Below are 22639 nucleotides of genomic sequence, written 5' to 3'. Positions count from 1 at the left end.
CTCATAAGGGTAAAATCAAGGCGTCAGCCAGAGCTGCAGTTCTCAGACTCTTGAAGCCAAGGATCCTCTTTCAAGCTCAATGGCACAATCCAGTTCCACGTGGTTGTAGGACTGTAGTTCCCATTTCCCTGCATCTTCCGACTCAACAACAGCACAGAATCCTTCTCATGATTTGAATATTTCAGAATTCCAATCCTGCTTTAAAGGGATAATATAATCTCCCTATCTTAATGTCTATCGGTTATTAACATTAATTACACTGTGAGGTCCCTTTTGCCATGTAACATAATATGGGTTGGGCTTCCCTGGTGGCTCAGCTGGTAAAGAACCCACCTGCAATGTGGGAGACCTGGGTTCGATCCCTGGGTTGGGAAGATCCCCTGGAGAAGGGAACGGCTACCCACTCCAGTATTCTGGCCTGGATAAGTTCATGGACTGGACAGTCCATGGGGTCACAGAGTTGGACATGACTGAATGACTTTCACAACATGGGCGCAACACCAGAGAGACAAACAGTCATGGGGCCAAGATTTTGTCTACTACATCCAATATGTGTATGTTCTTCCTCTCTCTTTGCCAATTTCTTTGGAATCACTATAAGAAGTGACTTGAGAAAGAAGATGTATAAGGCAATGCCTAAAGAAATAAAGATTTCTTTGTGTTATGTCAGATGTTCAAAGTCACATAGTCTTAATTTGAGGCTTACTTTCATTCAAACTTCCTACCACATTTTAGGGTAGCCAGTGAAGGTAGATGTGGACAGTGAATCCTGAGATGTGAACTCAAGGCTATGTACCTTGAGAACACTAATGCTGATTCTGCCTGTAACCAGAGATATTATATATCAAGTACATTGGGAAGAAGAAAGAGGGGAAAGAGAAGGAAATATTTATGTGTCAAACACATTCACACACCCACTATCTCATGGAATCCTCAGAAATACTCTATTTAGTGTTCTCTTCTGCATATATAGAGGAGGAAAGTTCAGTCAGGTTAAGTGATTTTGCAAAGATGGTAGAATTTGCAAGTGGTAAAGCCAGAGAACCATGTGTAACTCCAAAGTCCATGGTCCTTCAATTTACTTTACCAGCATTCCAAAGTTATAAGAAAAAGTTCTGCCTACAAGGAGCAGGAAATTAAAACAGAAACAATGTCATGTGTGGAGTGAGCCATGATGTAATTGGTAAATGTGGGCCTCTGGACATGTCCATGGAGCCAGGCCCAAATGTGGAGCTGAATATGCCCAGTCTCCTCCAGAAATGAATCTGGAGGCCAACATACCTGTGTCAGCCACGACCATGCCAGATAATACCTCTTCTTCCCAGGAGCACATCCTGGTTCAGCCAGAATGCCATCTGGGTCTCTGATTAATTTGAAGATGACAAATGATGGTTTAAAGGTGGGTTAACTCTCAGCACAAAGAGATGCTGGTATTAGCCTATGAAATCATTCCAGACTGCTCTACAAAATGGTATCATTAAAATGATGTTTTTGTCTCCAGGCCTTTCATTTGGTAGGTTCATCTGGTCTGAAATGCTCTGTCAAATGAGAATTTTTGCATAGACAGGAACCATTTCTGGGGTCAGAGAATGCCAGGCTGAAATCCACCTCAGTCAGAGCTTCTGGTTTGGTTCTTTCTAAACTAACCCTGGCTTTTAGAACCTTTCCTGTATGGAGAGCCTTCTCTTACCTCCTCTCCATGCCTTCATATAAACATGCCTGAGCAACTTTTTCTCAGAAAGAGTATAACCTACATTTCTTTACTTTTTTATTATTTCAAAATGTTCAAGCTAACCTTCCCATGGACTTTCATATACAGAGGACTCATGTCATTCTTTCCACAAACAGTGAATGTCTAACATGTGCTAAGCACCGTGTTAGCTACCTTGGGTGCGGAAGTAAACAAGACAGGTGAGGTTTTTGATCTCAAAGATCTTGAAATCTAAATCATCAGGGAAATGCAAATCAAAACACAATGAGATGTCATCGCACACATGTAACAGTGGCTCTTATCAAAAGACAAGAAATCATAAATGTTGGTGAGGATATAGAGAAAAGGAAGCCCTTGTGCACTGTTGGGAAGAATGTAAACTGGCATAGCCACCATACAAACAGCAAGGAAGTTCCCCCCAAATTAAAAACTGAACTACCATATGATACAGCAATTTCACTTCTGAGTGTTTATCTAATAAAAAAAACTAAACTGAAAAGATATATTAATATAAATCCTCATATTCACAGCAGCACTGCAGTATTATTTGCCACAGTCCAAGTATGGAAACAACCCAAGTGTCTATCAATGGACAAACGGATGAAGAAATTGTGACACACACACGCAACAAAACGCACGGATACACATGCAAAGAGTGGAGTATTATTTAGTCATTAAAAGAATAAAGTCTTGCCATTTGTTACAACATGGTTGAGGCTTGAGGGCATTATGCTAAGTAAAAGAAGTCAGAGAAAAACAAACCCAGTATGATCTCACTTATATGTGGAATCGAAAAAAGAAAAACAAAATGAGCTTATAGATACCGAGAACAGATTGGTGGTTGCCAGAGACACGGGATGGTGGGGGTCAGAAATGGGGAGTGGCGGGGAGACGTGGGTGAAGAGGGGGAGAAATGGGTGAAAGACACAGATTCCTGGTTATTCAATAAATAAGTTATGGAGACGTACAGCATGATGACTATAGTTAGTAATACTGTGCTGCACATTTGAAAGTTGTTAAGAGAGTAGATCTTAAAAGTTCTCATCAGGACAAAAACCAATTTTGAACCATTATGGTGACAGATGTTAACTAGATTTATTGTGATAATTTTGCAATATATTCAGATATTAAATTATTATGTTTTATATCTGAAACTAATAAAGTATTATATGCCAATTATGTCTCAACAAAATATATTGTGAAGTCCAGTGGGGGGAGACCAGTAATAAGTAAATACATAAGTGGATAACATAATTGCAGGTTGTAAAAAATGATATGAGAGATACGAGCAGGGTTATGAAATACCAAATATCCAGCAGAGATGACTTCAGACATAAAGCAAGAAAAGACCTCACTGAGAAGATGATACTGAGAGGAAGCCTGAAAATAAGGAGTAAAGAGTTGGACGTGTAAAAATTACATGTATAGAGAACACTTGCAAAGGCACTGGGGTAAGAAACAGTTTGGTATGGTTGAAGACGAGAAAGGCAGCTGGTGTGCCAGGAGGGTAGTAAGTGAAGGAAAATGATGGTGAGAGATCAAGCTGGACAGGTAGAGAGAATCCAAAACACAGGGTGGGAGGGGCAGCCCTGTGGGCCATCGCATATATTCTTTCATGTTGATCCTTCCACAAACCTGTTAAGTAGTAGTGGGTTTTCTAGCAATGAAACTGAATGATGGATTTCATCTAAAGACCAAGAAGACCTGGCCTTGTAGAGCTATCTTTAACCTACAGAATAGTTCCAAACTGCCACATAAGTGAAATTCTTCTAATAGAACTTCTGTTTCCCCACCCTTGGATTGAGGAGGCCCAGAAAATTCCAGAACTTATTGAAAAGTAAGAATTTTTGCAAAATATTTCAAGAGAACCATCTTTAAAATAGTGAACTAGGCATGAAATTATATGACTCCATCTATCTAAAGTAATAACACAGGACTTCCCCGGTGGTCCAGGGGCTATGACTCTGCCTTCCCAATGCAGGGGACCCAGGTTCCTTACCTGGTCAGGGAACTAGATCCCACATGTCACAGCTGAGTTCGCATGCTTCAGTGAAAGATTCTGCATGCCACGACTAATAGATCCAGTGTGCTGCAACTAAGACCAGGCACAGCCACATAAATAAGTGAATTAAAATAAAATATAAGTAAATAAATAAAGCCAATAACTGAAAACAGGTCAAGAGACAGGCAAATACAGTCATCTTCAACCACCTCTGTGCTGGTGATTTTTAAAATCTATGCCCAGTCTCAATATTCCTCTCAATTCCATGCCTCCTATTCACTTCCACAGTGATTCTCAATAACTTTTTCTTGGCAGGATAACTTAGCAAGCTGAAAACACACATGAAGGGATTAAAAGTTCAAAACTGATTTAAAAATAAGTTTTGTAAAATTGAAATGTAACCAGTTACAACACCCATTTCCCTTAAGCTCTATGTCACTGCATGGGTAGAAATGTTTATTGCTCTGACCTTTCTAGCTTCTGCTTGTTGAATGAGCTGTAGTAAGAAGGAAACAATAAAGGTGGTTTTATTTTTTATTTCTACTGCTGCCCTCAAACCATTCTACCAGGTCTTTCTTCTCTGTCCTCTCAAGCTACTTCTATCTCTTTTCTGGCCATTTCTGAATAACAGAAGAATACCACTGTTTTCAAATATCAAAAATAAATCTAATATCATATGACATCCCTTATATGTGGACTCTAAAAGAAATGATACAAATGAATTTACTTACAAAACAGAAAGAGACTCATAGACTTAGAGAATGAGCTTATTGTTGCCAGGGGCATGGATGGGATAGTTAGGGAGTTTGGGATTGACATGCATACACTGCTATATTTACAATGTATAACCAAGAAGCACCTACTGTACAGCACATGGAACTCTGTTCAATATTATGTGGGAGCCTTGATGGGAGGGGACTTTAGGGGAGAATGGATACTTGTTTATGTATGGCTGAGTCCCTTTGCTGTTTACACATTACACAAAACTATCACAACATTTTAATTGGCTATACTCCAATGCAAAATAAAACAAAAATTTTAAGGGGGGAAATATCAATCTAAAATATCCAATCTGTCATTGAATTTTAGGTACTTCCTTTCCTCATATGGAATGACCCAAGGATTCTATAAATTAGCAATGGGAAAAGGGACATGGCCAACTTGTTTCCCATTCCAATATCCTATTCTCCATCTGTTTTCTCCTCCAGCCATTATGTTCCTGTAGGAGCACCAAAGTGAGAGAGCCATGGGGACTGATTCATGAGTTAATCATTTTTGCCCAAACAGCCCCTCCTCCCAAAAGAAAGAGAAGGCAATATTTTCTCACCTGTGTTGTGAAGAGGTGGAGGCTAGGTCCTGGGCATCTCTAAAACAGTTCAGCTTCTCAAGCTCAACTTGCAGACAAACAAAGTAGATTTAATATAAATAGAATAATAAATTACATCACAAAGAATTATAATATCTATACTTTATCCTCTGCCTTATAATATTCATCTACAGAGTCAGTTTCACCTTTATAAAGTGGGATCCTGGTGAGGGAAATCCAGGCAAGAGAACAAGCAAGTTGCTTCATGGCTCCAGGCCAAGTGAGCCTTCCAGCAGAGTTTCTTAGGCTTAGTTCATCTCAAGTGTTGGCTTCAGAGCCCTCACAACCGTGAGCTGTCTTCGTTTTGTTGTTGTTGTTCAGTTGCTAAGTAATGTCCAACTTTTTGCGATCCCATGGACTGTATGTAACATACCAGGTTCCTCTGTCCATGGGATTTCCCAGGCAAGAATATTGGAGTGGGTTGCTCTCTCCTTCTCCAGGGGATGTTCCTGACCCATGGCTGGAATTCATGTCTCCTGCATTGGCAGGTGGATTCTTTACTGCTAAGCCACCAGGCAAGCCCTTGTCTTCACTTAAGATCTCTCAAAGCTGCCTATGATAATTCTGCTGTTATAAGTTTCCTGCCATGCCTCATTCACCATTATTTATGACTGGTGAATACTGTTCTGTTTGTTACATTAAACTGCCTTAAGTTTATACTTAAATGATATTCAAATGCTGGCACATGTGTTATACCATGGCTTTGTACAACAAACTGTTTAGACTTATGAGGATTGCACTCCCGAGTGCCAAAGGATTGATGCTTTTGAACTGTGGTGTTGGAGAAGACTCTTGAGAGTCCCTTGGACTGCAAGGAGATCCAACCAGTCCATTCTGAAGGAGATCAACCCTGGGATTTCTTTGGAGGGAATGATGCTAAAGCTGAAACTCCAGTACTTTGGTCACCTCATGCGAAGAGTTGACTCATTGGAAAAGACTCTGATGCTGGAAGGGATTGGGGGCAGGAGGAGAAGGGGACGACAGAGGATGAGATGGCTGGATGGTATCACTGACTCGATGGACGTGAGTCTGAGTGAACTCTGGGAGTTGGTGATGGACAGGGAGGCCTGGCGTGCTGTGATTCATGGGGTCACAAAGAGTCGGACACGACTGAGCGACTGAACTGAACTGACACTTGAATAGTGCACTATGCTTTATAAAACTCTCTCTCTCTCTCTCTCACACACACACACACACACACACACAATATCTCACTGATCCCTGTGAGGCAGATACTGAGATACTGCTATAAAGAAATATGACAAAAAGTTAGAAAAAAAATTCCAGATGTTCACATTGCTTATTTATTTGTGTTGATGAATGATTGTCCCTGAACTTATAGCTTTAAGTAGCCTGTCTCAAATTTCATTAGGTTTTACAAGTAAAGTAGAACCTCCTACTATTTACCTATTCTCTGTGAAGAGAAATTAAAATTTATTCCACTTTGCAGAATGGTGAAGCTTGTCAAATTTGGTAGGTGGGAAGTCAGTGATATTTGTTGGTAAAAGTTGTTTGGCAACAAATGACCTAGTGTGAATGTATTTTAATAGTTAGGGTGGGAAATGTTTATGTGGGAGTTTATAATTCTTATTTCTCAAAAGTAAAGTTAAAAATTTTAGGTGTAATTTATTCTCCTTTTAAGTACAGCATTTGCTCTGTGGGGACATGGCCCAGACAGTCTGTGAACATCAGGTGACTGGTTGACAGCATCAGACTTTGTGTCTACTTTTGTGCCTTTTCACAAGGTGCTAACTGTAGTACAAAATGGATCAGTTGCTGGACAATAAAAATATATCAAGGTAAAAACAAGTAGAGCAAAAGAAGGGAGTGTGTACCATTTAAAGTTTTACCCAAAAAATTTCAGTCCAACTTAATTTCTTTCTAGCTGTATTTTACTATGTGAGGAGTAACCATGTCAGCATATTTGGATTAACACAGTGTTTAATACGCTTAAGTTGTACTGTATGGTTGGCCCTTTCATGTATTTTTTTAATGTCAGGTGTAATTTAATAATAAAACAAATTGTATATTTAAAAAAACATGCAAATTATGAAATCGGAATTCTACCCTCTGCTTTTCCTCTTCTTTTTTGAGAAAACATGTCTTTCAAGTGCCTCTGAAACTGTCCTCATGCAAATTAGTGAACTTGTAAATTTTGACCATCATCAATAAAATGGTCATGAGAATTTGTGGCCAGATTTGTAAATAACTTCACATGATGAAATGGTCATCAGGTTATGGTGATCATCTCTATTTTGGGTGCAGGCATTTTTTATTTATCTATAGCCCTTGGACAACATAGCACATAGTAGATATATAATAGATGTTTAAAGGATAAGTACATATGGAAAGAGTAGAGAGAGGAGGCCATAACTTGTATTTAACAGCTTAAATAGCACTGGCAGCCGTCTCCATCTTAGCAACAGCAGTATTTCTGAGGTTAAATGTCCATGAAACAAACCACTGTGCCCAAACTCCCATCATTTACGCACTGCCTTCTGTGCTATACTATATCCCTTGCATCATCTTTACCATTTATCTTATTTAACGTTTCTTTTTCCTTAAAAATATTTACAAAGGAAGCAAAACCAATTCTGATACAAATCAGAAGAGCAGATACCTATGGGAGTGGAGATTGACTGGCATTTTTTAGAGAGATGAAAATGTTCTACATCTCAATGGTGTGTGTGTGTGTGTGTTTATATATATACACACACATACATATATATAAATTTGTGATATATATAGAGATTTATTTAAACTCATCTCATTGAATTGTATACTTAAGAACTGTGCTGATTAAAATATGTAACTTTTCCCCTCATTAAAAAATATATTTGAAGAAAAGAAATAGATTAGGTAACTTTAAATACAATCACAATTAAAATAAAAGTTATTAAATTCTATAATTGTTGTTTTAAATATATCTTTATTTTTAATTTTAATTTTTTGCCATGTGGCATATGGGATCTTAGTTCCATGACCAGTGGCCCCTGCATTGGAAGCCCAGAGTCTTAACCACTGAACCACCAGGGAAGTCCTGCTCTCTCTTCTTTACAACAGAGATTATTAAATAATAATAATAATAATAATGCCCCTTCCCCAAAACAGAGATATAGTGTTAAAAAAAGAATAAAAAGAATGCTAAAAACAGCTATGTCTCTTCATCTCCCTTTCACCCTTATCCCTTTCTTTTCTTTAAAAAATGTTATTAGTCTTCTTCCTTCTGCTGTCAAATGGCCATGAGTCAGGCCTAACAAAATAAGCTGCATGCTAAGCAGAGGACATCAACCACAGCAAAGGGCAGGTCTATTTGCAAAGAGGGTGGGGGCCTAGCAGTATCAGAAAATCAGCTACATGCAGAGAGATTAAGCAAATTAATAAATATATCAAGAACAATGAAAGTCAGGTTTCTCACTATGGGAAAGGGAGTTATAAATATGGAAAAAGATAAAACTAGAATAAACCCAGCTGGCATTGGATTAGAATTGAATGTACCAAGGTGAGCAATAGCTATTATAGGTAGGTAAAGAAATAGATATAACTATAAAGGTACATGTAATTCCTAACTATCTGTTAAAAAGGTCAGGAAGCAGTGGTGTCCAGTGGTAATGAGCACATAGTGATCACATGTGGGTTTCAAATAGCAAAGTGATCAGAATTCCTTGAAGAAATTACCAAATCCAGGGCTAGAACTGGGAAAGAACACAATAAGCCTAGAACATCTTTGGTAACAGCAAGTAAGGAAATGCTCAAAGAAGGATGAGGGCCTAAGTGAACTTGGCTTTCCCTAGCCAAATCAAGGACTACTGGAGCATTAAAATAAATGATACCATAATAAATTGCAACTCATGGAATAAACTAATACTCCACTGATATAAATAAATGACAAAATAGATGGGGAGAAAGTTCTTCCTTCTGGTAGAAAGGCTCCAATAAAATCCAGAAACATTAATGGTTTTACACAACTAGAGAGGAAGTCCTTTTAGGCATAGAAGACATTTTCAAAGACATAGTGTTATGAGTACGGTAGCGAGTTGGGTGTACCTAGATCACAGAGGGATGGTAGAGCAACTGGGGGGGAGGGGTTAGATTATAATAGGGCCACACTCTCCTCTCCTTTTGTGCAGGGTCATGAACACATGCAGTTTGAGAAACTGACAGAGACATTAGAGTTGATGTATTAGTGCAGCACCTCTGAGAAGCAGATCCCAAGGATTAAATATGCAAACGGTGTATTAAGGGAATGCCTGCATGAACGGAAAGAAGGAAGAAGCGGACAAAGTTTGGGGGAGTCACTGGGCTATGATGTAATCTGACCCTGGGTGAAGAGAGTTAAGGAAGTTTGGATGGAAGGTTCAGCAGAGCCGTTTGTGAGTCTTCAGCCAAGGCTGGCTGTCAAGTACTCCTGCGTCTCCCTGGAATGGGTAATTGGATTCCTACTTTACTCAGTTATTGGTGGGAAGCAGTCCATGGCAGGCACGGCCTTAAAGCAGATGCAGGAATGAACTTCTGAGAGCAGCCGCTTAGACCCTTAGTCACTTATGTTCCCTGTAGTAGGCGGCAGCGTTCTCATGACCAGAACATTTGAGTTTTGGATGATGAAAAGGACTTAATTGGCAGAAGAGGAAAAAGTTGTTATGAAGAGGTGTGAAGGAGCTTACATTCAAGCATTCACCTTGTTCTTTTTGAAGTATCAATTTTTTTTTAGTTAGGAAGGAGTCGGGCATTTCTGAGTTGAGCTGTGAGCACATTTATCAGTCTGCAGTAAATAAACATGGACACCTAATTTTCAAGAACCCACTAACTTGCTTTGGCTTCTTAGTGTAGTTAAGTCTTCTGTGTTTCATCTGATCCATCTGTCTTCCTTTTCTCCAGAATTACTTTGATCCATATCAATAACCTCAGATGTGCAGATGACACCACCCTTATGGTAGAAAGTGAAGAGAAACTAAAGAGCCTTTGGATGAAAGTGAAAAAGTGAAAAAGCTGGCTTAAAACTAAACATTTAAAAAACTAAGATCATGGCATTCGGTCCCATCACTTCATGGCAAATAGATGGGGAAACAATGGAAACAGTGACAGACTTTATTTTCTTGGGCTCCAAAACCACTGCAGATGGTAATTGCAGCCATGAAATTAAAAGATGCTTGCTCCTTAGAAGAAAAGTTATGACCAACCTAGACAGCACCTTAAAAAGCAGAAACATTACTTTGCCAACAAAGGTCCATCTAGTCAAAGCTATGGTTTTTCCAGTGGTCATGTATGGATGTGAGATTTGGACTATAAAGAAAGCTGAGTGTCGAAGAACTGATGCTTTTAAACTGTGGTGTTGAAGACTCTTAAGAGTCCCTTGGACTGTAAGGAGATCCAACCAGTCCATTCTGAAGGAGATCAACACGGGGATTTCTTTGGAAGGAATGATGCTAAAGCTGAAACTTTAGTACTTTGGCCACCTCATGCGAAGAGTTGACTCATTGGAAAAGACTCTGATGCTGGGAGGGATTGGGGGCAGGAGGAGAAGGGGACGACAGAGGATCAGATGGCTGGATGGCATCACTGACTTGATGGACATGAGTCTGAGTGAACTCCGGGAGTTGGTGATGGACAGGGAGGCCTGGCGTGCTGTGATTCATGGGGTCACAAAGAGTAGGACACGACTGAGCAACTGAACTGAGCTGAACTGAATAAGATAGGAAAATAAATTCTATTTCTGTTTGGTAAAAACACATCTTTTTTCCCCTTAAACAACAGGTTCATATTGTCAGAAAAGCTGGTAATAAGGAATTGCAAAAAGGATCTTTGATTTTGTAAAGGTTGGGAACAATTCAAATCAACTGATCCTGTTGAGTTTGAAAAGACTATAAATTCATAACACAGTTTCAGGTTGCTTTCGTCTTAATTACAAATTTCCTAAACCTTATTAAAGAAAGGAAATTATTTTTCTAGACTCATTTTATCAGGTTTGGAGTTCCCTCATTCTTTATCAAGGGCCTAAAAAGTTCTGTAAATTGCATAAGTAACAACTATAAAATATGACTCATTGCATTTCTTTCAGTGAGTAATGCAATTAACACTGCAATATTGTAGCCACTATTTTAAAATATTCTTATTAACATTTATTAACTGCTAGCATTGAGATTTTTTTTTACCTCTGAGGAAAAGATTCAAGATGCCTATTATAGCTTTTAACAAACTTAACAATGTGCCCTTTCCTCAAAGGATGATGTAGCTGTTCCAAATGATGTCATTTAAAAACACCACAGAGCACTTCATTGGGTAAAAACAAATTGGTGCCTGGAAGAATTTGGGGGAATTTTTTTCATTCAATGGCAAGAAAATTGTTATTCTAAAAATGAAATGCATGTAAGAAGTAGTTTAACAGAAGTCATGCTAAAGATGTCTCTGTAAAATAGCTGCTGCATATGAACTATAATTGTGGCTTTTTTTTTTTTTTTTGTATAGTGTATTCTTGCCACCTGTTCTTAATATCTTCTGCTTCTGTTAGGTCCATACCATTTCTGTCCTTTATTGTGCCCATCTCTGCATGAAATGTTCCCTTGGTATCTCTCATTTTCTTGAAGAGATCTGTAGTCTTTCCCACTCTATTGTTTTCCTCTATTTCTTTGCACTGATCACTGAGGAAGGCTTTCTTATCTCTCCTTGCTATTTTTTTGGAACTGTGCATTCAACTGGGTATATCTTTCCTTTTCTCCTTTGCCTTTAGCTTCTCTTCTTTTCTCTACTATTTATAAGGCCTTCTCAGACAATCATTTTGCCTTTTTACATTTCTTTTTCTTGGCATTTAGTCTTCAAGACTATTCAGGTCAATACTCTATAACACTTGAGTAAGATAGCAATATGCTTTTTTGTGTGTGGTGAAGGGTATGGGGAGGGACAAAGCCCCACCTTCCTTTAAAAGTAACCATTAACTTTAAATATCTCTCATTGGAAGCACCATTCCTGGCTGCATATATGCTATAGTTATTTGTTTCTTGTCAGGAATGCCCAATTAACTCAGAATTTACACTCAACTTTTAATGTTGATCTGAATGGCAACCCTGGTATAGTTATGCTGAAGCAATTTTTTAGAGAGGATGTTAGAATCATTTTGTTTGATTTTGGATGTTGGTACAAAGATCTGTTTTATTTACTTTACCTTTAAGGCTGTTTTGTAACTCTATCAAATCCACTAGCCCTTTAGAGAAGAATGAAATGATGCAGCTTCTTCATGGTCAGGGTCAGTGCACTGCATGACTTCAGGGGATATGGCTTATATCCTCCTCCATGTATGACGCAGTACAACAGAAGAAACTGTATTCATTTCTTACCAGACAGTTATTATGGAAGAGAAGGTTTTTTAAAAGGTGAAAAGCTGGTCACCTCTATGACAAAGCCAGATATACAGAAAAATCTGGCATTTATTCTGAGTTTAAAACTATGCTGTCCAATCTGGTAACCACTACACATTTACAGTTTTCAAGAACCTATAATTCTCGAAATGCAGGTTGAGATGTGCTTTAAGTATAAAACATATACCAGATTTCAAGGACTTAATACAAAAGAAGAGGAATGTAAACTATCTCATTTTTATATTGTTTACATATTAAAAGTATATTGGATATATTAAACTAGATTATATCACTAATTTCATTGATTTCCTTATACTTTTCTCAGTGTGACTTCTCTAAATTTAAAATTATAATGTGGCTCAAATTGGTGACTTGTATTATATTTCTATTGGATAGCACTAGTCTGGAATATTTGATCTATGCAGACCATGAGAAATCATTCCATCCCTTCTATTCTTTGTGTCTAGCACAAAACTCCTACTCAGATTAGCTTTGCTGGTACACTGCCTGGGTTGGTTGGTTGATGGCAAGATTGCTGCTGCTGCTGCTGCTGCTAAGTCACTTCAGTGGTGTCCGACTCTGTGCGACTCAATGGAAGGCAGCCCATCAGGCTCCACCGTCCCTGGGATTCTCCAGGCAAGAACACTGGAGTGGGTTGCCATTTCTTTCTCCAATGTATGAAAGTGAAAAGTGAAAGTGAAGTCACTCAGTTGTGTCCAACTCTTAGTGACCCCATGCACCCCATGGAGGAGCCTACCAGGCTCCTCCGTCCATGGGATTTTCCAGGCAAGAGTACTGGAGTGGGGTGCCATTGCCTTCTCTGGATGGCAAGATTGGGATCTTCTAAAACAAAGTAGGGAGCATCAGGAACAAAGGAGCCAGATGAGTTTAACAGGAAGAAATTGTCAACGCATCCTTTAACTAACACAGGGTCAGATTTGGGAAATGTGGCTTCAGTTGAGATGTTTCTTCAGTATTCCTCCCTGGAAAATCCCATGGACAGAGGAGCCTGATGGGCCACAGTCCATGGTGTTGCAAAGTCAGACATGACTGACTACGCAGATATTGTTGAGTCAAATATTAAATTAATGGTTGTCTGATTTCTACACATCTCAGAATAAAAGATAATCAGTGAAACAAATACAACTTAAAAGATTAAAATTTAATGGACAGCTATTAAAAAATAAAGAAGGCTAGAGCTTTGTGGTTTTAGTCAATCAGATTTTCCATTTGACCCTGTTCACAAATTGAACTAACCTGTGAACAACTACACACAGACTGCAGCTGTGATACACTTCTCCCAGGCCGAAACATGCTGATTCATTCACCACAGTTCGTTTGCAAGTGAAGGAAACAAACTTTTAAGTTAGAGAAATATAAGCAGTCTTAGATCTGGGAGTCATCAGGAAATGTTTGGTGCTTTAAAGAACTGACTGAAAGTTAAACAGGTTAACGTGACATTTCAAAGGGATTTTGAAATTCAATAGCTTTCTCTAGCAGCTGATGTTTATTCTCTGGTTGTAAGACAAATGTTGAATTTCTTCAAAGGAACAATGATAGATTCTAGAATAACTAGATAGGTTCAACACTCATGATAGTTGTTTTTTCCCCTTCACCCTAACCCCTCCCTACCCCATGAATATCACAAATGTACATAATAGGAAATGGGAGAACCATCTGGCTGGGTTTTAAACATGGTTTTTTTCATCATCAAAGAGGTTTCTGTGTGAAAACTGTAATTTATAGATTCAGAAGTAGGTATGGTGTCATTAAAAAGAGAAAAGCAAAATCATAAACAATAAAAATCTAGGAAGAGGACGTATTTTTTTCTTACCATAAAAACGCTGTGCAGAAATGTAAGATGTTTCCTATCATTTGAAAGTTCCATGAGTTGCATAGTCTTTCAGTTGTATTTTCTTTCATTTTTATTTGAAGTACAGTTGATTTACAAAATTATTAGTTTCATGTGTACAACACAGTGATTCAGTATTTTTGTACTGAATATTTAGCTTCTCAGCTGCCACTTGTGGAACTGGCAAGTGGCAGCTACAAATGCTGGGCTAACCACTTGGGTTTGCTTCTTCTGTATATTTTTCACTGCAGTATTAAGTCTCTGGTGCTTTCAAAGTTACTTATTAAAAAAAAAATCTTTTCTAGATTTTTTTGTAGTTGTTCTGAGTGGGATGGTTGCTCCAAATTATTGTCTGCCATTACCAAAGCTGAAGTCCTGGTTATTAGTACATACCTTACTTAATTTGATGTCAATTTTAACAACCAGGGAGACCCTTATCTCTCTTCTTTCCATTATCTGTTATCCTGGCAAGTTACTCATCTCTCATGTACTCCATGGATGATCATGGAGGAATTTCACCGTACCGCCTTCACTAAATGCACGTCTCGAGGACTACCTATACCTTGTGAACAACTCACAGAAGACATGGTCTGACTCATGGAACACAGAAAGAGGATTTTGTGAAAAAATCAGTTAGAGAGACAAAGCTACAGGAGTGTCTGGAAACTGCAATGGAGCACTGATTTTTATGGAAGGATGGATTAACAGTATCAAATGCTGAAGAGGTTAAGTACGTGAAGAGGACAGTTAGGATATTGGGTCTGGTAATAAAGAGGTCACCATTAATTTTTAAGAAAATAGTTCCTACAGAAAGTATACCAGAATTGGATAAATGAAATACAGATGAAAAGTTAGATGCAGTGGAGACTTTAAGAAGTCATGATATCAGGACTTCCTTGGTGGTCTAGTGGCTAGGACTCCTGCTTCCCAGGCAGGTGGCCCAGGCTGGATTCCTGGTCAGGGAACTGGATCCTACCTGCTGCGACTAAGACCTTGCATGCCACAGCTAAAGATCCCTGCACATCACAACTAGTACCCGGCATAGCCAGATAAATAAATATTTACAAACAAGAGGTCAAGATATGAAAGAAAACAGAATGATGGTGGTATTTGCGTAAAGAAAGTAGTCAAGGGGAGATTTTAGTCATTATGATTTGCTTTCAGCATGGTTCATTTTTGAACACTTTTGTAGACTGAAGAAAAAGATACTAGTGCAGAATGGACTGAAGACTGATGAGGGAAAGCAAAATTGACTGAAATAAGTCCTAGAGAAGACAGAAAAGGAGCAAAGATAAGCTTTGTATTGAGATATAGGAGAATAAAATGGAGATAAAGGGAGAAAATTATAAACTCTGAAATGAAGGTAAGGATGTGGGAATTATATGGATCTTGTTTTAGTAACATACATTTCTGTGGCTCTGTAAATGAGATCGTCAGCTCATTCTAAGTGTGAACTCTCCATTTACCTATCATGCTATTTTCCCGTTTAAAACCTGCAATTTACACACTTTTTTGGTCCTGTAGTTTGTCTGCATTGACTTTAGAGTGCAGAAATAAGAAACTTTTAAAACACTCCTGTAGAAATCTTCCATCTCTTATCTCGTAAAATACTCATTTCCTTTTCCCCCTCAAAATGTATTTTGGAGAATCTTACTACAAGGACCACTTAGTTTCAGGCACTTACTGATATGGAAGTGTAGGAGGACAAATAATATTTTCCAACCTAAATGAATGTCAAATAACTGGTTCTTTTCTTCCCAGTTCGTTTTTTTACAAATGGAAACTCCACAAGGGCAAAGACTGTGTGTTTTATTATGCCTTGTCAAACTATAGCAAATACTGGGGGTGTTAAATAAATAATAAATAGGAATAAAATTCCCCCAAAATAAAACTGACTATAAACCCAATCAACTGCTGCTTGTGATGCAGAGGCTTCACTTAAGACCACTAGGAATACAGTATATATTTCCTTAGCCATGATGCCCAGAAATGTGTTATATTTTGGTAATTATGACTTTTAACTCATAAATATCTATTATTTTCTATTTTTTTCATAGCACCCTGATGAGAAAGTACCAATACCGTCCTCTCTTTAAAGTGAACTAAATGAGGATTCAGGATATTTAAGAGCGTGCCCAGCTTGCATATCCAGCTAATATATGCAGACCTGGAATTTAAACTCATTTTTTTCTGACTCCAAAGCCAATGGTTTTATTTACAAGGCTATACAGACTTCTCCTCAATTTAGCATTTCTAAGAGTTGGATGATAATGCTTTCCCTTGTGAAAGAATGAAGAACCATACCATTTGACTGTTTAACAATACAAATCCTTACCTTGTATAAGGCAGACAAGTATTACTGGCCAGGCATAAAGATGGAGCTTAAAGAACAGAACCTGTATTACTCAAGAATCAGAAATGGAGCATGTCCTCTTGTTTGATTTCCGCTTTCTATTCTAGCATCTGGGCAGTGATATATTTAATAGGGCATATGCTAATGGTAGAAAATTTGTACTTAAATGCCTTGTGTTTCAGGTAAAGAATTGCCTAAGGAGTTGTGACATTATCAAAAAGGCAAACTTATGGTCTGCACATCAGAGTTACATTGTTTTTCTTTACTTTGTAAATTATCTGAGAAAGAGAGTAAAGTGGTCAAAATCTTTGTGAAGAATTTTAAGGCCTATCTAAATGATAGTATAATGAACTATCACCACTGCATCTTGTATTAACTAATTCTATTGAACATTTAATGTTTCTGAAAATTTAGGCTGTAACAAGACTTTAAAAAATTCATATTTATACTATCTCTTAGTATTCCTGCAGATCATACTGTGTGTTACCAAACATTAGTTGGGAATAGTAGCTATAAACAGATGAAATTTGAGAAAATAATATAAAAATAGTTATGCTTGTTATACAATCTAGTTTCTTTAGAATATGATGCTGATTTTTACAAACCATACTTCATTCAACATTGAACATATGGCATTGTGGTTCTGAGAAAAAATATATCTCTGATCAGGATTTCTGTCATTAAATTCATATTTATCAAGCACTTCACAAAATTCCCTTTACATTTTAATGCTTATCTCTTTCTATTATAGATTGTTGCTAACACACACACAAAATCTATTAGAATACTGCAGCAATCACAAAAACACAATAGAAAAACAGGTACATTAAAATAAAAATTAGAGAAGTTTAACTAGAAGCAATTTTTAGTTGTCTTGCCCATTACTAATAATCTAACATGTAGAGCTTAGTTGGTGAGAGTACATACTAATATTGCATAATTCTTTTTCCAGAGTAAATGTGAAATATAAATTAATGTCATCTCTGCTGGCGACCCACTCCAGTACTCTTGCCTGGAGAATCCCACGGACAGAGGAGCTTGGAAGGCTACAGTCCATGGGGTCTCGAAGAGTCAGACACGACTGAGCAGCTTCACTTTCACTTTTCACTTTCACGCACTGGAGAAGGAAATGGCAACCCATTCCAGTGTTCTTGCCTGGAGAATCCCAGGGACGGGGAAGCCTGGTGGGCTGCCGTCTATGGGATCGCACAGTCGGACACAACTGAAGCGACTTAGCAGCAGCAGCTGCTGGCATAAGAAATTCACATCTGAACAGAGAAAGGGAAAGGGAAGGAGTATAAAAAGAAAGAAGTGAGAGAGGTGTTTTTGATTTCTTCCTAAAAGGTCAGGCTTTAACATATATTTATTGAATAAATATATATACATTCTTTTATAACCAAATGAAAGTGCTGATATAAATTGTGTATCTTTTGTACCTTTTGAATTTTCCAAGATTTCAAATGTAGTTTAGATTTTATTAAAAATTTTACAGTATAAATTCATTATTATTTCTGCTTATTTAAAAACAAAAATTAGAAAGAATTTTATAACCTCTGAAGATATATAACACTCTGCAAAGACTAAAGAAAATATGATTTTCAAATATTTACAAGTGAATTTTAAGAGGTTTTAGTTAACCTCAAAAACCTAGTGAGGCATACTGTATTTTCTTATAAACTATTGGTTGTAATAAATAGTTCAATATAAATGAATTTTAGCATAAACCATATATCACATATTACATGAAATCGAAAAAAATTGATATTATTAGTGTCTTCCCCTGAAATTACCCTAGAAATTTCAAAGATTATATAAAAACCAACATATAATTGTCAAAGCAAAATGAACATATAAAATAGGAGTATCAGCTAAAAATTGTATATAGTTATTAAATTTCATTTCTTAATGAATAATTATTAAAACTGTTAAGAACTGATGTCCTACACAATGGGATCCATGTTATATAATATGACTGGCAGAGGCAGTCAATAGAAAGATTCAGAAATGCAAAACAACTGCTTGTTTTATATAATTTATATTTTATTGGAAAAGCAATGTACATTCATTTTAATAAACTTTTTATTTCCCATATGTACTGTTTAAATTCCCCAAAGTCATTGTCCATTGTTAATCATTTGAAACTCATCAGGTATTTGATTATTCATCCTACAACTAAGAGGAAGGTAAGAACGATTGATGCAAATGCCTAATTATAAAAAATAGATAACGTGTTTTTATACTGTAATATTTTGAAGCCGATTTTGTGTTTTTTGATGCAGGATTTTTTTCATGCATATTATTCAAGGTTTTTTTTTTTTTTTGGTCAGAGGACCAGTTTCTTAAGGCTGCCATAATAAACCACCACAGATTGGCCAGCAGAAGATAGCAGAAATTTATTCTCTAACTGTTCTGGAGATTGGAAGTCTGAAACCAAGGCTTCAGCAGTTATTAATACCTACTAAAGTCCCCGAGGGAGAAACTACTCCATGCGTCTCCCTCGCTTCTTATGGTTGCCAGCAACTCTTGGTGTCCCCTAGCTCGTAGATATGTCACTTCAGTCTCTGCCCTTGTCTTCGTGTGGCATTCTCCCCTGTGTTTCTTTCTTCTTTTCTTTCAAGGACACAGATATATGGCGTTAAGGGCCTTCTCTGCTCCAGTATTATATCTTAACTGTTAACATCTGTAATAGCTGAATTTCCAAATAAGGTCACCTTATGAGGTTTCGGAAAGGACATGAATTTTGGAAGGATGTCATCTAACCCAGTCAGTGCAGGCAGTTTCCACTTAACGTTAATGAAAAAATTTCCATGTTATATAACATTCAAACATGATTGATGACATAGGTGAATCATTCTTGAGTATTACATGTAATCTTTTGTATTCTAATCACATACTCAGATGGGTAACTACCTTTGGGAATCATTCTCATTCACAAATATGACTTACATACAAAGAGGAACTTACAAAATTCTTTAGGAAGGATTCAGAGATTAAGCTAGGTACATTCATTTCTAATATGAGCACATCGCTCCCTAGAATATTTTCTTATTCTGATTTCACTGCCGAATTCTTCAGATTTGAATGTGCGTGTGTATTCAGTTTCTTAGTCATGTCCAACTCTTTGCAATCTCCTGGACTGTAGCCTGCCAGGGTCCTCTGCCCATGGAATTTTCCAGGAAAGAATACTGGAGTGAGTTGCCATTTCCTACTAAGGGGAATCTTCCTGACCCCAGGGATCAAACCCATGTCTCTTGTGTCTCCTGTGTTGGCAGGTGATTCTTTACCACTGCGCCACCTGGGACATCCTCAGGTTTGAGCAGTCTGTAAATTAAAAGTGGTAAACAAACTTGGGAACTAAAGTTAACTATTACAGAGGTAGATAAAGCAAGTCTGAGATACATGTAAGTTTTTAATTCTTATCTTTTGCCCATCTAATTATGTTGATATTTTATTCACTGGATTCGCCAACTTAAGCTCTGTAATCATAATTGATAAAATGAATTTTCCCTGTATTTGAATAAATAGTTTACTGAGCAAATTAACAGTATAAATATGACTTCAAGGGGAACTACTTAAGAAAACAATCATTGACATGTCCCTTTAATCAACATGCCCATGTATCCCATGACTAATTATCTCTTATTCATTCTTTGAGTCATAAATCAAGTACCATGTCATCAGTGATGGGATTTCATCGCTATTGGATGTATTTATGATACTTTATGGAGCCTGGTACGCGACAGTCCATGGGGTTGCAAAGAGTTGGACATGACCGAGTGACTAAACACAGCACAGCACAGCATACTACATCTATACAGCCCTTACCACTTGGACGATTTTATATTAATTTTTGTGATTAGTTAACTACCATCGCTCTTCTTTGCTAGACTGTATCAAAAGCATTCTGGACTAATACTATAATAAACACAACTGAATTCAAATATAAGTTTTATGAAACATCCTCTGTGAAGGCTATTAGAGCAATTCTATATTTTTAGTTTGTAATATATGAAAACATGGCACATATCATACCGAAAAATCTCTTTAAAACAATGATACTATAATTCAGTATTTAAATTTATCAGTGTAACACATTTTTAAAATAGTAATACCTGTATTCGAGAAAGCTATTCCCAAGAAGAAAAATTAAAATAAATTCCATGATCATTATTAACTATTTGAATCATAGACAGTCTATTGCAAATCTGAATATCTAAATTCAGAAATTTGGGCATGCAGATATAATTATCATCTCTCTTTTCACAACTGGATTTTACATACACATATTCTCCTCTTCTTTTAAAAAATTTCCTGGTTAAAGAAAGGATTTAACCAGAATTTAACCATTTCAAAAGTCAAATATATTGCTAAGATAAACATACTGTTCCAGTTTTGAGGTACTGCTGCTCCTTGAATTGAGCTTTCTATGTCATGTTAATATTTTCACATTTTCCTTTTGAGGGATAAAAAGAGCTAAATACCCACTAGATCCACACATATATAGTTATATAACTTCATAAATCCCATACTTTCTTACATTAGGTTGTCCAGGAATATCACATGAGAAACTGTGAGGAAAATCTTGAAGGATTAGATGATGAAAACTTTCTCATAATTTGATAGCTGCTCTAAGCTTGGCAGAACGTCCTCTGGGGTTATCCTGTACATCTTGATCTTCTGGAGTAAGTACCTTCTTGTGTATCAATTTCCACATTAAAGGGGCCTTTCGTGTAGAGACGCCTTCCTTGTTTTCCTGATATGAATCCAACTGGGATTTTTGTATCACCTTCTGTCTAGCACTTAGGTTAAACCTTTCTGTCATGCTTATCCCAAGCAGGAATCGTTTGATGATGCGATCCTCCAGTGAATGGAAGGAGAGGGCAACGAGGTGACCACCAGGTCTCAGAAACTTCTGAGCTGTCTTCAGTCCCGTGTAAAGTTCATTGAGCTCATTGTTCACAAATATGCGAAAAGCTTGAAAAGTCTTTGTAGCTATATGGGTGGATCGCTGTAGCACATCTTTTCGTGCATAAAGAGCAGAGGGAGGAAATGCACCTACAGACAGATTTTGTTAAAACAAGAAAAGAGGACAAATGGGTCACATTAATATTTTCAACTGTAAATTTACCGGGTTGTATTTTTTATATATTTAAGGAATTGTTTCCTTAGAAAACTGTGTCATTTCATCCATATTTCTCCATTTTATTTCCAAGCATTCCATCAAAGTTTAAAACTATTGTGTCAGTAACATCTTTCAGAACTCTTAAGGCTAACTGTAGTCAAACAAGAACAGAGAAAGACAAAAGGCTGAACAAATATTTGAAGAAATAATAATGAAAAACTTACTAACTTTGATGAAAAATGTTAACTCATCTAAAAAAGTTCAATGATCTCAAATAGAATAAACACAGAAAACTGCACCTAGACACATCATAATTAAACTACTACAAGCTGACGATAGTAAGAAAAACTTTGAATACAACAAAGAAAAAAAATACTAGAACAAAACTCAAATTGTTGAGGGGGAAAAAAAGCTGTCTTCCAAGAAAACTATTTTAAAGCCATTCTTCAAAAGTTAAGGTTCAAAGACATTTCAAATGAATTTTAAAAATGAGAGAGTTCATTGCTAATAGCTTTAAATTCAAGAAATGCAAAAGCCAATACTTCAGTCTGAAATAACATCAGGTGAAGACTGAGAGAGAAGATAATGAAAATATGAATGATATATGAAGATAAGAAATATGTTTAATTTCTTAAAAGACAGGACTATCTTTCTGTCATTCTTAATTTCATTAAAACTCAGGACTCTAAGTAAAATTATAACAATATTCTAGGGTTTATAATATAGATATAAATATATTTTATATGACAGCAGTAGCACAAAGGATGCAGAGTACATAAGTGAAACTACACTATCACAAGGGTCTTGTGTTTTACGGGAATTTAAAGTTGCAGATTGTGGTCTCTAAAACACTCAATAAAAATAATGCAAAGAAATAAAGC

General features: G+C 37.0%; 1 protein-coding gene across 4 annotated transcripts in view; it reads right to left on the bottom strand.

Moving 5' to 3' along the window:
• The window catches only part of METTL15 (methyltransferase 15, mitochondrial 12S rRNA N4-cytidine), a 248559-nt gene that overhangs the window by 2917 nt on the left and 223003 nt on the right, over positions 1-22639 (bottom strand). For 3 of the 4 annotated variants that reach the window (XM_069552954.1, XM_069552955.1, XM_069552953.1), the window contains one exon: positions 18656-21691. In XM_069552954.1, the coding sequence (XP_069409055.1) occupies positions 21246-21691 (446 nt within the window). In that variant the 3' untranslated portion in view covers positions 18656-21245. Of the gene's footprint in view, positions 1-3710; positions 3807-5040; positions 5108-18655; positions 21692-22639 lie in introns of those variants that run through there. The other variant, XM_069552958.1, reaches the window with a different exon arrangement.

The sequence above is a fragment of the Ovis canadensis genome, chromosome 15, assembly GCF_042477335.2.
Source record: "Ovis canadensis isolate MfBH-ARS-UI-01 breed Bighorn chromosome 15, ARS-UI_OviCan_v2, whole genome shotgun sequence".
Lineage (NCBI taxonomy): Eukaryota > Metazoa > Chordata > Mammalia > Artiodactyla > Bovidae > Ovis > Ovis canadensis.
This window is presented reverse-complemented; position numbering and strand designations above follow the sequence as displayed.